This window comes from Chroicocephalus ridibundus, chromosome 1 (assembly GCF_963924245.1).
Source record: "Chroicocephalus ridibundus chromosome 1, bChrRid1.1, whole genome shotgun sequence".
Lineage (NCBI taxonomy): Eukaryota > Metazoa > Chordata > Aves > Charadriiformes > Laridae > Chroicocephalus > Chroicocephalus ridibundus.
Genome location: NC_086284.1, coordinates 131,280,322 through 131,296,904, shown reverse-complemented (window position 1 = coordinate 131,296,904; position 16,583 = coordinate 131,280,322). Strand labels below are relative to the sequence as shown.

Here is a 16,583-nt window from a genome sequence, read left to right as displayed (position 1 = left end):
TGAATTCCCAATGTCCTGTAACAAAACAGTTAATACTGCACGTGTTCAATAAATAAAAGGTTTTCAAAAGATTTGCTAATATTTGTAAAAATAAATGATTCTTAAAAATTAATCTTAAGACAGTTACGAAAATGACCACAGACACAAATGCAAAAAAGTCTGCACTTACAGTTCTATTGCCTTGTTCCACATGATAACATATCCAGAAAGAATGAAGGACTCAATATTTACAATGTGTGTATTTCCCCTCTCTGTTCCAACATAAAGCCATTTACTCTGGAAAGGTAGATGGCAGTAAGTAATCCTGGAAAGGAAAACCAAAAACAGTGTCTAAGTATCACATCAACAATATTTTTTAACACTTTTACAGATGAAATAACTATTCTTTCCATTCTATAACTTGAGAAAAGCCTGCCCAGCAGGCACAGCATTCTGAAGAATGTACAGGTTTTGGGGGTCATTTACAGAAAAATCATAAAAGAGAACATGAAAGAAAGCAGGGCCATCCTGCCTGCCTACATTAAGGGCAGGAAAAAAGAGCCGTATCACTTGAGCACTGAACTAAGTCATGTTATCTGCGTATGTAAATTGCACGATGATAGTATTCAAGACTCTCAGGTTAGGCTTTCTTAGAATAAGCAATTTTTTCCAGTTCAACAAACGGAGGTTAATGGGCATCATCAGGATTAATGTTTTGTACAACAGAAGCGTAACACCATCATTCACACAAGAAAACATCCACTTTATTGGCTAGCTGGGAGGGCAGGGCACTAGGTAAGAGCATTACCAAGTGCAGTTAAGTATTACATCCTAGACACACTGATTCCTGCACTCATGTGATTCTTACAGGGTGATAAACCAGTGCTGTATTAGCTTGGAAAGATGTCATGACAGTTTCTTCCAATAATACATAAAAGTTTTCACAGATGATGAATGAGGAGATTCAGGTTTCTCCAATACTACAGTTATTATAGAGATATTATGTACAATCAGGCAAAACTAAATCTACAAAACCATTTGCTGCTGAAATATAATTGAATTCATGCTACCTACAGAGACTGAAACTTAATCTGATCTTATAGTATAGACTCATGAATATTGACAAAAAGCTGATATCTGGCTTGGTATGCCATGCGTTATTATATTTATCATTCAGTTCCACAAGCAGGCTATTTCTAGCTTTCGTATAAAAAAACTTGATTTAACAGCTATGCAACAACTTTTATCCTTAACAACTTCCTCCCCCACAAATGTATAAACAGTATTTAAGAACATACATGTTTCAATTTTTCATTCTTATGGTACAGCCATCTTTCTGAATTAACTATAAAGGAGAGAGAGGGGTGCTGGCTATCTTCCAGTAATTTGGCCCTCCCAGTCATGTAAAACCCTTTGAGTAGAACATTTGCCACCCTTTGAATGAAAGGAATTGGTCAATATTTATGCAAATTTCACATACTTTCTGTAATCATTCCCTGTAAGGTACTCTCAACAAACAAAAAGATTCCAAACAGATTCTGTACAGTATTTGGATAGTTCTGCAATTTTCCAAATACCTAATCATGTGTCAGAACATTTAACATTGAATTCATTCAAGTGAGCAAAATATTTTTTTTTGCCTTATGTGTCACACTGGATTGAACACAGCTGAAATATGCAGTCTTCCCATCCTAGTCTATAGGGGAAATTACTACTGAATCATGAATCTAGAATAAGGCTTATGCTTCACAGAAATCTTTTTTTGTTGATTCAAGTATGATATAGGCTTTGTTCTATCCATCTGTGCGGAGCTAAGTTTAACATTACTTGTCTAATTTTGGCAATAATTCCACTGCCTTTAGTGGAAAGGGAACCAAGTTTTTCAAGAGAATTGCTTTGAGAATGGGAATTACAGTTTAGCGTGCACAAATGAAAATGCAACTTAGTACTTATATTGCGGGTGCAGGCTGATCGACAAATATCTGACAGACAGCACCACAGGTGGTCCATGCCACCTACATTCCTTGCTGGAGTTAAAGCTGTTAGCTTTATTGTTCTGTTCATAACAGATGCAAAGAACAATTTGCCCTTTTCACTTTGTAGTTTTACAAATGTGAAGCTGATTTTCACATCTTTCCTGATCCTTCTCCTTAAAACTAAATAACTCCATTTCTTTTGCTTTCTCTTCAGATGAACCATTTGCTACACTTCTGGTTAGATTCATATTTAGTCCAAGTTATTTTTATTTCTCACATTTCTGTACTAGCTCTACTTTTCTTTCTTGCACTCCAAAGCATATGCATGCTCTGTTAGGTCCCAGCCTGTGCAAAAACCTCCCTGGTCCCTGGTTGATAAATCCTCTTAACCACTTCACACTGATTGATTCAGCACTTGTTTGTAGTAAACTGTTAAATTACAGGAAGAGAAAATATTTGTGACTTTTAAAGTGTTGAAAATGTATTTGTTTAGTGACTGATAAACAACTCATGAAGTGAGCCCTAGTTGACTTGAATGCTGCTACTCCAAATTCTTGCAGTTGTGTCATCAGACTAAGCAGGTTCAAGTCCACCTACGGCCATATTAATGTTCTGTCTTCTGATAAATCCATTCACAAGCAAAAGATGTTGAGAACTTGGTCTCCAAAGTGCAAGACTGAATCCAATACCCTGATTGTCTGAGGTGATTTTGAGACTTTATGGAAATAAAGTCTCAAAATCACCTCAGACATCATATTAGGCTGCTTTGGTCTGCTTTTTTTCCTTTTTCAAATTGACTTCTAGGTTACGATCTCCAGCATGTACTGCCACAACAACCATCAAACTAAATGGGTGTCTAATTTCCCAGCTACTGAATGTCCTCCATTTGCCCACCGTAGGTTTAAAATGTCAAGAATGTTTCAAAAGCAAGGTCCTACAGTAAGAGAAAAATCAGACTAAAGTACTAACTGCTGGCCATCAGTTACTAGACTTATTTTCCTGCTGGCCTATCTGAAATCCCAGGCACCAGTAGTTACTAAGTCTGGATATATAGTAGGAAGGACCAGAAGAGAATTAGGTGTTGCTAAAGAATGAAGAAAATGACCATAATTTTTTCTGTTTTGAGCTCAGCTATTTCCTCTTGAATAATTTCATTTCATTCTGATAGATTTATGGGACAGCCAGATAAGAAAGTATTCTGCATGTTCTCTCTTCTACAATGAAAACTGCCCTATGAGTCCTCACTGTTTACCCAAACTTTTATTACGCATTATCAAATACCACCTTTTACAATATGTGAGCTTATAAGAAAGTGCTTTTCCCTTAAAGACAATCCAGATATGTAACAAACCTATTAGAGCATAGGGATTACTAGGCATTTTAATACAATACATTCTTAGGCTTCACCCAACAAAGCCATATGATTTTCATATTTTCAGAAAACTATGCACTGCTCTGAAGTAGTTTTCTTTTACATTATGTAAATTAAATGCAAACTGCTTTATGTATTATTGACTTTTCACTTTTACAGAAAATATTAACTTTGAGGTTTGAAAGCTTTGAAGCAAGCCTCAGATTTTTAATGACCATCTTCCATTTAAGTAAGTACTGAAATTACATAACGATTTCTTCAAGAGAAAACAATGAAGTCTCATACTGTAGTTTTCATTGTGGATGAAAGGTATCCCTCTATTAGTCATATATCCCACAAGGAAATTAAGATGTTCTTTGATGCCTTTACAAAAAACAGTCAATTAGACAGAAAGAAAGAAAGAAAGAGAGGTTATTTTTCTCCTTAAGAAGGTAAGGGTTGTAGTGACTTATGCCACTATGAAGTACTTCTGCCAATATTTAATCAGATTTTCAATCTGCTTGAGATAACATGGAACCCAATTAAAGAGAGACCTGAGAATTTGCTCAATGATGATCACTTAAGAAAAATTCAGACAGAAATGTGGATATTATAAACTCTTAGCAGCCAACCACAATATGAATCTCGTTGATCATTGTAAGAAATAGTAAAAAATGGACTGATACCAAAAAAGGTGGTCCTATGCTGCCAAAACATTCTGGAACATTGCATCAGTTTTCCAATGGAAACAGGATATAAAATATAATTTAAAAAAAATCAATACATGCCAAATAAGACACATAAATCAGAATTTATTAAGCAAAAGCTCTTTAGCAAAAGTCCTGAAAACATTTCTAAAATTACATAAACAATGTAAGAGAGATAATGGAATAACTTAAAGAGGCATTGTCAGAAAAATTTAACCTCATTTCAGAAGGAATATATTCTGACTAGCAAATCTTGAAAAGGTGTATTTTTCAGAAAATCAGAGCACTCTACAGTCCAACAACTCCGACCAAAAAACCCCATTGCATATTAGTAGAATACTACAATGTTAAAGTAAATTAGACTGCTACATTCTCTGAAATATTGCTTAAAGTTGTCTTTAATACACTAATCATATTGCTCTAAGAAAAATGAAAGATAATTTTGAGAACACTTCCTTCTGCCTCTGCTTTGTTAATTTTGTTTTCCAATTCTTAGTATGGAGAACTTTTCTAGAACACTATTCCTGGTGGAGACTGGGGAGAGCTGTGGAAGAGGGGAGAATAAATTGCATTTTTGTCAAAACGATGAACAGTTTTTCTAATTTAATTGCTCGTTCCTTGATATCAAAACTGCAACTATATTTATACTATGCCTTTTCCCTTTATACAGATAATCTTAAATGTGGACAAGCATAGAACATGTATAGTCCTTATGCCCAGCACTGACTGGCAGAAGGATTCAGTTTAAGTTCCTACAAAAACCAATCATCTTGAACTCCCTCTCAGAATCCTACCAGAATAAACTACACCGTCCAGGGTCTCAGAAAAGATGGAAACCTCAAAAATGTACAGGAGAAGAGGGAGATGAAACATGAAGAAGCACTAACTTGGGAACATGAGCAGCTGACAGGAAGTAAGCCCAGTAGCTACAAGGCATACCAGCCTGGTCCTGGCCCAACCTTGTCTCAGCTGTCAGTGACTACTAAGTTACAGCCACTGTCTTACATCCAATTTACAGAGCATTGTCCCAGCACGGATCAGTTCAGCTGCTGAGAAAGCTGATCACCTTCTTAAGAAGCTTATGCACATCAGAAGTCTGTCTTTTCATTAGAGTGATTATCGCTCCCCTCCTGACTCAAGGAATCTTCTCCAGCATTCTCTGGTGCTTTCAGTGCTCTCCACTAATTTATGCTACTTACCTCAGCTGGTCATCATCACAAGCTGTTCTCTTGGCACTGACACCTGATAGACTGGCCATCCTCCCCGGTACTAGCCAATGACTGGCTGATGTTCTGTCAGGTCCTCTTTCAAAGCAGCTCTTTTTAGAGAGGAATATGTGGCCTATGTAGCCCGCGATGAACATTCACACCAGAGGAAAAACACTAGATAAGTCCTTCTTGACTTCTGCAGGATGACCTCTCCCAGCAATGAAAACTACAGCTGCCGAGCGTGCCTCATGACTTCATATACAGTCCCCCTCTCCCTCCATCAGCAAGCACAAATTATTTCCAACCAACCCTTTTTTTCCCCCACTACTCCCTTAATGTTTTGGTATTTTTGCACAGAAGTAACATGAAATGTCCTTATTGACACGCAAAGAAGACCAGACTCATTTAGTGCCCCTCCTTCTCCAGCGGTTGAAAGCAGACTGGCCTTTCTGAGGGGGCTTCTGGCTAGCTAGCATTCTCAGAAAATGTAGGGTTGCTTTTCTGTCAGTTCGCAAGGGAATGTTATAGCTGAGATTATTGCTTTAAGTCATTAAATGCACAACATAAGATTTAGAGAGATATTCAAGAAAAGTAATTTGTAGCTGACCTGAAAGTGTGCCTAAAACAAGTGCCTAAACAGAAGCACAGGCTAAAGCTATAGACAATGAAGAAAAGGAGCTGCTTCCAGCAGATCAAGCAAAGGATGTAAATTATGAGCTATCTGGCCTCTGGAGGTATTTACTCTTCTCCCCGAACTATATATAAATTTGGAGCTCATCAGCTCTGTAAGACATGTAAAAGACATGTACAATAGCAGCAATCCATGCAATTTGCCGTTCATATCATGTGATGTGTTTGCAGCTTGCACTGGTTTGCAGCTTGCACTGGTTGTGCAGTTCCCCAGAAAGATGTGAGCTGGGTCTGTGTGTAGCAATAACAGTGTCTCCCCTGCAACATGGACTGTTTGAGTGATTATATACCAGGAAGTCCTAGGAAGGCAGAAATCCAAGATGACCTCCATTACTGGGATTTCCAGTGTTTAACTTAAACATCTAGTTTAATTTACTTAAAGTGTACGCACAGTCTTTAGGGCTGACATGAGAGCACAGGAAATACTGTAAATTACTAACTGGCATGACTACGAGTCAAGTGAAATATATAGAAGTTCAATACATCCAGACAGTTTTTCCTTTCGGGGTCTTGGTGATAGTATATCACAACATGAAACTTTCTCCTATTCAAACTGGATTCTCCACATACCACACAGGATCATTTCAAAAATTATAGATGCAGATCCTAGCAGTGAATGAACCAAACATGGCTGTGAGGCTGATTCTTGTGGTCCACCTGGTTTTTAAAAGTGTGATTTAGTTTCAATTTAAATTAAGAAAAATCTGCTGTTTCACATATATAGCATCATCAGTCAACACTTATTTTGAATTAAAATCAATTGGTCCTTCTTATTTTATGTTTTAATTACTTATATAGAAGAAAGTGAAGTAGAGCTGAAAATACATTGTACATAAATCGCATAGAATCCTGGTGACAGCATAACAAATGCATTGGAGTATTAAACTCCATTGTTATTTAGGGATATCTGAACAAAAGGGAATATTTAGGTAAATTCTCAAAATACTGCATGAACATTTCCATCTCTGAATTTTTTTCCGGTTGAGTGTTATACAGACTGCTACGATATTCTTTGTTGCTTTAAGACTATCCTGCATATGCTACATTTACAGGTTATGACAGGACTGCGTAGGTGAAGAATATCTAATGAAGAGTGTAATAATTAGAACTTAGTTCTATTTTCCATCAAATTAGTCAGGAGCTGAATGTGACTATTCCGTTTATAACTACTCAGTGAATCATATCTAGCAATAAATTCTAGGTTATGAATGAAAGTCACAAACTATTTACAATTAAACACTGTGAAACAAGAGATCATTTAGCTCACATGCCACTGTTGTCTGTTTCCTGACTGAACTATCAATACTTGCAAACAGTAGGACCACTTGAAGGACTACTTACTTAGGCCTCTTAACATAGTCTGTAGAGATCAATGTTTTAAAGAAAGAGACAGTAAAATGAATTGCTTTACAGGAGGCAATTCAATACATGTTCCTTACAAAGGAACAGGAATGAAATAGAGAGTCAAAGCAGTGGTAACAGATACTTTCTAGTGCTATACATCTGTTTGCCCAAGTCCCTTTTAAGTTCAGTATCTCAGATGATTATTCATCTTACCCAATCAGTTCACAAAACAGTTGTATTTGTCTTTATGTTGCTTTAGCTACAAGTATTCATTACTGCAAATTACTTAGATGTGTCAACTGGCTGGTGGCCCACTGCTGCTTTCAAAGTGTTTACGATACCTGCATTTTTCATGATGTCCATTATCTGAAATATTATACTTAAACAAGTTACAAGAATAAGAAAGAGGAATACAAGAAGCCAAAAAAAAAAGTGAAATTTTACGAAATGCACTGAAAAACCATTTCTTTCTCAAGATACTTTGGTTTTGTCCCTAGCTGGGTCCCTTTTTTTTCTTTGGATCTATTGGCACATTCTGAAGCATCCTGATTTTTAGAAATTGGGACTGATTATTAATCCTCTAAAGTGTTAAAAACTAAAATATAGAGTGCAAAGCAAAGCACTACCATTAGCGTATTTGGGTCCTCATCTTCCTTCTTCCCCTGTTAAAACAATCAAAAGTAAAATCAGGCTGTTCCTCTGCTTCTTCTAAGGCTAGAAGTTCCTATGCAAAACTTCCAGACAGGTGAAATAACGCTATAAGCCTAAAGTTAGGCCCATTGTTGAATTGTGAGCTTACTATTTCATATGAATGTGCAATCACAATTGTAATTAATAATTTGCAGCATTCCATAAATACTTCTTTTAAGACACAAATGCTTATGTTAACTACACAAAATGTAGCGACTATATGAGCATTTATAACGGGTGTTAACAAAAATTATTTACAAGCAGTTAATTCAAACCTAAAAGAACCTAGAATAAATTAGAAAAAGCATATTCCAAACCACATTAGATGCATTACATTTTATTAGACTAGTAAACTTGGAGATCTCCCTTGAATAAAGGCTGAATTTATGTATTTAGATAAAAGGTTATGAGCTTATCATGAGCCCTTCACAAGGACAGTCAATGTATACAGCATGCAACACGTCCTTTGGGTTTCACCAGTTTTATTTCTTATAAGTAACCTTCTTACAACTCCATAAAAGATCATCCTGGCCGTTTCAACATGCCGTAACATATATGAAAAGACAGCTGCACGGTAACTTCCTATAACACACGCTGCAGGCATTTAAATTCACACCCTCAGTAACTCAGTGGCTGTCTGCCTTAACAGCAGCACAGCATCACGTTAACTGGCATTACCGGAGCTCCAGAACAACTTAAAAGTCGCTCTTGAAATCCCAGTGTGCAAGGGGATGGCAACTTTTGTAGCTTGTGCTACTAATAATTTGTTTAACCTTCAAGATGACAGAAAATTAATTTCATTCCTTTTGGACAAATGTTTTGACTGTGAATTCATTGGGATGTCTTGCATGTGGGAACAGGATCCCTGACATTGGAAGTGGCTGACCCTCCCTTGCTAGATCTTTAGTATTACACAACAGTAATGCAGTAGACTGAACAGGTGTAACGTGTAGGCTTGGATCAGGAAAAAAAGATGGAAATTTGCTTCTTTAAAAAGAAAAAAGATGCTGGAAGAAACCAGCATACTTTTCATTGGCTTAGAATTTGTTTCTGATGCCAACTCAAGGTCATTAGACGACAAAAATGAGAATAAAAGTTCCACAAAATCAGTGGAGTGAGCAAATTAATGAAACAGGGTTGGCAAACAGACTCTGGCTTTCATCTTTAGGGGAAAGACAACGTACATGATTTTTCTCTTGTCTACTGGCTTGTGAAATCACTATTTTTTATTTGTAATACTTCACTTGTTCTCCATTAATTTCTTTGAAGGGTAAGTAAAACTGGAGTTGTAATACCAAGGATAGTGACAGTGATGGGCAATACAGACCGCTATAATAGGTACCGAGTTTCTTAGCAATAAAAGACAGACAACATATAAAGGATGGAAGAGGGAGATGTTCTCAAAAGAGAAAGTTTTTGATTTATTTCTTTCATTGATTTTGTAGCAGCTGCATTAAAAAACCCAACACCTAAGGGTAGAGTTTCTCTCATCCTCTCACCCAACACTGAAGCTATAAATCGAAAACACAGTTTTTGCCTCCCAATCTCATAGTTTCAAAAAAGGACTTAGAGCAAAGATGAAAGGCTGAACCTCATCTTTTGCTAAACAGCTTGACTTTACGTAGTTGCTAGAAAAGTAAACTAAAGATATGCTAGTATTTGATCCCCTGTTTGCTGCAACATACACTAATCTGTGTTTATATCATATATTCTTACTATAATGAGTTTAAAACCTATTTTATACCAATATCGATCAAGCTATTTCGAATGACTCTACTACCAGGATAATACTGAAATACTGAAATTAACTTCAAAGTAAAAAAACACATGCATTTTTATATGTGTATACTTTTTCCATGTATACCCACTTTTTTTCTAAACAGCTTCCATCAATTAAAATCATGTAGACTTATTGGACACCAGCTGTTCTCATTTGTTATGCTTCAGTAGACAGGGACTCTGTGATTAACGGTCCTTGTTTTTCTGCAATCTGTAGTCTCTCTTCTCTTCCTGCTCATGTACTGTTTAATGAGATAATCTTAACACTGACATTACTAGCTCTATTTCTGATTTACTGGAATAATGCCCAGAGTTTATTGTGACAGTAGGAAAAGTATCCTAAATCATCGCATTGGAGTCTGCTTGAAGCTGACATGTGCCTGGGCAGGAAAGGGGTGTGCGGTTTCCAAGAAGCAAGTGACTTACTGCAGCAGAATGGCTGCATGTTCTCCACTGCTTTAGTACACGACTGGAAATCTAAAGTAACAAAGGTCAAAGGATAGATCTGAACAGCACTATGAAAGATGTCTCAAAACTCCAATTTGAAAACTTCAAAAAGTAAACACACGGAATTCCTGTAACGATACTCTAACTGTGGGAAGCTGAAAATTCCAACTGACGATGTAGACTGTTTATGCTGTCTGAACTTGTTTAAATTTTAAAAGTCTTTTTTTGCTCTTGTCTAATATGACTACGTATGATATGAAGTAGATGATGCATTTTGGTATTACAGTATTGGACTTCTCATTTGCTATGACTAAGGCCATGAAACACGGTTGTTCAATGTATGGCTGTGTATATATTTTAAATTTTGCTATCCAAACCCGGCCTTAGAGCAATTTGGCAACACAGCTGCTACGTGAAAATAACATAACATGTTACACTGTGTTTTCTCAAAAAAGCAGTAATCTACTGACAAACATCCTTTGGTTTCTACAAAGCATTAGAAACAACAAGCACGCTGCTCAGTGTATGATCTAAAGTTTTGCAGCGTGTAACAACATTATGTCTTCTGCTGAGAGCTAAAGGATTTTTTTCTGAGGGAAGAAACAAACACGTCAGTTACTCAGGCAGACAATCAGAGATGGCCAGGTGACATAAAAATTAGATAATTCAGAACATTTTTTACTTCCATATTGTAGTAAAAACAAAACTTCACAAAGATGTTTTGCAAAATGGAATTTTGAAGAAATACCTGTTTTCTCATAGAAATAATAAAAGGAACTACTGCCAGAGTGACACAGAGGAAGAGGTAAATTGGAAAACAGGGTTTGTCAGGCCAGAGGGCCCTCTAGTCCTTGTACTGATGTTAAGTCCTCAGACAATTGTGCTAGCTTTCCATTTTAATCCTGAAGCTCTGTGGGTCATGATTATTTCATGTATGTGTGTGCGTATGCACATGTACACACATGCGCACACAGGTATATGTGCATTCACATACATGCATATACATACAGCAAATTCATAAAGTTATTTCATTAGCTGTTATAAGTAAATTTCACCTTTCAAACATTTTAACTATGCTGTATTTGTAGCCAGAACATCTGGCCTACTACCAGCTAGAAACAGTGATTTTGGTGTTTCAGAGTTGAGAAATTTCTTGTTAGAAACCTTCACTTGATATGCTTTCCACAGACTCAGACGAAATCACAAGACTCCTACGTATTTGCCAAAATATTTTATGTAAAAAGCTTCAAATAAAGTAGTAAGTCAAATGAACAGCTCAGGGGTGGACTGGGCGAAGTGGAGGCTATCTCCACTTCATTTGGTACAGTTTTAGCAAAAGGGAGAAAGTAATTGTTTGTAAGTCATCTTTCACCGTTTTTGGTCCTTGCACTATTAAATACATCTGTTATCTCTAAGAGTAATTCATATATAGCTTACCAGCCATTTTCTGTCAACCTGTGTTTAATGCACCAATGCGAAGAAAATGTGCATTCATTTGCAAATGATTGATAACCATGAAATAGAAAAACATTTGCCAAATTATTCTACATGCTTTGCCATGTGTTTTCTTAAGTCCTGGATACATGCTTTTAAAATGAAGACATATATGTAACCAATGTAACGTGGCAACTGTATTTGCTGTTTTGAGACTTTTCTGAGAAGTTACCAAAAATCAAATTACTATATTTGAAGGGACACTTTATCAGGGAGCGTAGTGATAGGATGAGGGGTAACGGTTTCAAACTGAAAGAGGGGAGATTAAGATTAGATATTAGAAAGAAATTCATTGCTGTGAGGGTGGTGAGACACTGGAAGAGGTTGCCCAGGGAAGCTGCGGATGCCCCATCCCTGGAAGCATTCAAGGCCAGGCTGGATGGGGCTTTGAGCAACCTGGTCTAGTGGGAGGTGTCCCTGCCCATGGCAGGGGGGTTGGAACCAGATGGTCTTTAAGGTCCCTTCCAACCCAAACCATTCTGTGATTCTAGGATATACTGTGCTAATGATATTGTTGCATATTTTAAATTCTCATTATAGAAATAGAACCTTTATGTACAGAGCTGTGTAAACATAGATCTTAAATATCTTAGACAGCTCTATTTGCCTTCAGAGAAGTTGTTTAGCAAAGAGGTATAAAAGCAGATACTGTGGCATAACATACTTAAGGACATTTTTAATTGAAATGAAACTGAAAATAATAATATTGGCAGAATCCTGGTGGACTCAAAATTACTTTGGGGAAGACTGTGAAAGTCACCATTAAAAAAAGAACAGACATTCTCAAATTCAAGGTTGGATCTGCATATAAACAGAGATCTTTCTAATATTCTAGAATGAAAAATATGTCCGGGATTTCTGTAATCAGAATAGAGCTTATTGCACCATGTACAGATTAGAAAAGAAGTATTGCTAAGGTAGGTTTACCAAAGATAGGCTATTCCAGAATATTCCTACTGTACAAAATCTAGCATATGTCAAAATTAAATACAGCTTTTATAAAAACCATCGGTATAAAATTATATTTTTAATGTCTCTTGATTTTACTGAAAAAGGAAATATTTTACTGGATATTCAAGGGATTCTCAAGTATTAGTTTTACAGCTGATCTTGTAATTTCATAAATGATCTTGTTACTACTAATGAAACCTCTTAGGGACACAATATTGCAGAGGAAGGACAATCTGCACAAGTAAGAGTACAGGAAATAGAATAAAATTTAAATGCAAAGGGCAAGGCCTCAAACTTCAAAGAATAAGAGCTTCCACTTTAGGGTTGGAACTCATGAAACAGAAGTGATGGAAAAAGATAATTTCAATTTCACTTGTCTCGCTTCCACTCCTAAAGGCTTGCACTGAAAAGCAGCACATTCCCTGCCAGCTAGATAGACATCAGGGAAGAAGTGTAATGGGCGTATTAGTCAATCACAGCAAGGCCACAAGCACTGATAAGATGAAGCCACGTAAAGGGAAGATGTTATTATGGTATGCAGCAGTAAACATATTTCTGCAGAGATTACAAAAGAAAATGGTAATGTCAACGTCCACAGCACAGATGGGACTCTATGTAGAGTATGTTTCCCTGTCTAATCAACAGCTCAGAGAGAACTAATATGAGAAGAAAGGCCATAGAAAAGAAAAGGGAATGAAGACATGCATTTCTAAAGGAAAACACAGAATCTTGATTTTTGTAGTGGAAAAAAAAAGAAAAAAGCAGGTTGCGAATGGATATGAATGAGCTGTTTAACTGCAAAGGAGAGACAAAATATTTAAAATGCATGACAATGTGGATACCAGAAAATCACAATAAACGGGAATAAAAGAGCCATAAAAATAAATTTAGTCTTGAAGCTAGAAGGTTTCTTGCCATCAGAAGGATGAAATTAGCATGAAGCAATTTTCCCTAATAGGAGGAGTAGTGGACTTAAGCTCAAATAGTTATAGAATAGTGTCACGATCCTGATTGGGAGATCATTACATGTGGAGGAGTTAGTGATCCACACAGCAGCTGACCTGAGTAGATGCAAGCCGGTGCTGCGCTGGGCTGCATGTACAGTGTGGTCTTCAGGCTGTAGACCCTTGGCTGCAGGATAAACGCAGCCAGCTTGTTCTATCAGAGGAGCCTGCAGGCAGCTCCCACTTGGTGTCTGCGCCACCTGAGTGGCCTTGCCTTTACCTAACAGCACAGAAGGAAGTTTTACTGTGAGTGTCCTTTCTCTTTGGTAGTAGAAATAATGAATACAGTTGTTTTCATAGAAGAAAAACTTGAATGACCCAAATGGGGTAACTCTATCTATGGATGGGGTCTGCACAGCCTCCTGATGATGCCTGTTTAACAATGCACAACTCAGGGTTCCCAGCATCAACAGGGGTGTAAGATTATGTATGCTATTATCTCGTTCTTTATAGTGCTAGCTCTAATAAATCGCACTTTGAATTATAACTTATGGAGTCTGAGTGCTTTTCTTACTGGGATCACAAGGGACCAGCATCTCTTCATGCATGACATAGTCAGCTTGTTCATTATATAAAAGGAGGGATATGAGTTGTCTGGTCTGCAGGGAACTAGACTGAGGAGGTTTCAGTGGCCAGTCCAGTAGCCACAGCAGGACGTCCCTTCAGCTCCAGCCCACTAGAAGGCCCCATATATTTAAGATCTATTTACAGGAAAATCTTAGGGATCATGTGAATTTTCATTCTACTTTAGTGGAATTGCATAATCTCATAAATCTATCAAATCAGAACTGGTCATTCTTGGTATCAACAAGCTAATATATGTTTTGTATTTTTGCCTTTGTCGATTGTTTAGCTAATGCGTGCTGAAGAAAAAAACCCAAATGCTTGTGCTAAACTTCTTTTTATGTCCAAGACATTCATCATTTCAACTAGTCCAGGAAAAGCTTATGGCTCTTAATGATCCTACAGGTCAAGGGTACTATGAAATTTGCCATAACATGATGTAAGGCCCAAAAAAAGAATGCAATGTGATTTTTTTAACAGAAAAGACAGAGGTGTGTAGTAACTACATGAACATGATTTGGATCAGTCTCACTGGAGAAACTTTGTATCCAGTCTTTTGTCTTTCTGAAGTGCTATTTGACAAAGTTCACTTTCCTGCCCTGCAGTACTAAGGCACAGCCCTATAGACCAGAGGTGTTCTTTATGAGCTTCAGGAATCTTTCCAAGCTCAGTAACTGCATACTAACAATATTAATTGGTTATTGAAATCCCTGAGCATCATTCTTTCAAAAGTGACAAACACTGCTGCAAGGCCACACCACACATATTTAATATTTATTTTACGTGTTTGAGGTCTGTGCTGTGTTTATACTTGGCAATACACACTTCATAAGGCAAAAAAATTTAAAATATTCTGTACAAAGAAGTTGTAAAGTAAAACTTCTGCAAGATGTGGAAGCAAATGCCAATCAGCAAGGTGGCTTCTTTTGCTTTCCTCAGTTTTTTCCATCATTAACCTGAGAAAGTTTAAATCCTTTCTATAAACTGTGGCAGGACTGTATGATGATCCCTGCTGGTTTTTCCTATCCCAGTTGCACTAATCTTAAATGGGAAACCTACGTAAACTGTAGTATATTTAAAGCTATACTTCCTGAAGTCTGCTCTGACTATGTTAAAATAATTAAGGTCTATAATAGTTTTCAGTGCTTTAGCTTAATCCTAATGTTCTTTGCAGCAGATAGAGACAGTGTCTAGTTCCAGTAGCTGAGTTATTTATTTTGCCTAAAATGTCTACTGAAGATGAATCTGGCATCTCCTATGACATCGAAGAATGAAAAGCAGGGACTAACATAAGGAACATCACCAAAATGTTATCCTTTAAAAGTACTGAAAAGATTCTTATGGAGTGTTTCCAGAGGTTAAAACGTTTTACCTGTCCGTCCTATTTGTAAATGGAACAGCAAATCATATATTATCAACCATATGCTACTGTCAAGCATGTCTTTGAGCAACTGTGTTACCATTACAGCTCTTGGCATGGGGCCAAGCACTGAAACACATTGCTTACATTTATATTTTCTTGAAGGTTCTTACTGAATTGAATTACATTGCAATCATAGCAATAGAAATTTTACGTGATAACCTTATATTTTGATACAAGGCAAAACCATATAATTTGCTAAGAAGTCCAGAGCATTACACTATAGAACAAAAAATATCAGTTTGCCATTATGTCGTATTCTTCAGCATTCCTTCTACACTTGCTGCAGAGACACCTAGTAAAGGAGCTGTGAATTATCAGAGACAAGTTAATATTGCTGAGGTTGCATCAGCATTACTTTAACAACAGGTCAGAAGAAGAACAAAAAATAAATCTGGAGAGGTTGCAAACTACGACTTAATGGCTACAAAAGTGCCTTCTGTTAGTGAATTATTATTCATAAAGCGTTCAGTGTCTTAGTACTGAATGCTACATGGTAAGTGAAAGATAACCAGTGTGCTGCATTTAAGAGTTCTTTGGTCTTTACATCCACGTTTTTACCAACATCTGAAGAAAAGAACAAACACGGTTTTTTACTTTTGCGGGAGGCAAAGGGGGAATATATATATATGTATACGCTTGGGGAAATTTCACTCAAGTAGTTGCATAAACACATACAGAAACACTGCTCAGAGCATATTTTAGTCCATTATCCTGCAATCTTAAATGTCAAGAAACGGAAGAAAATTGCAAATTAAACAGTTCAACAATGTGAAGACTGGTGCACTGAGTAATAGCCAAAGACTTAAGTAGCGTTCATCCACCTAACAGAATCTAACAGCTGTCTGGTTCATGCATCAAATATTTTGAAAACCCATAATAAACTGATTTGACATGAAGGCTAATTAATTTAAGTCAAATTAATCAAGAATGTGGACTAATAGAATTATCTTCTCCATCACAAGCAGATAAAATATTA

General features: G+C 36.8%; 1 protein-coding gene across 15 annotated transcripts in view; it reads right to left on the bottom strand.

The window, feature by feature from the left end:
• The window catches only part of STXBP5L (syntaxin binding protein 5L), a 207,819-nt gene that overhangs the window by 111,167 nt on the left and 80,069 nt on the right, over window positions 1-16,583 (bottom strand). For all 15 annotated transcript variants that reach the window (XM_063352203.1, XM_063352266.1, XM_063352293.1 and 12 more), the window contains one exon: window positions 170-304. In XM_063352203.1, the coding sequence (XP_063208273.1) occupies window positions 170-304 (135 nt within the window). The remainder of the gene's footprint in view (window positions 1-169; window positions 305-16,583) is intronic.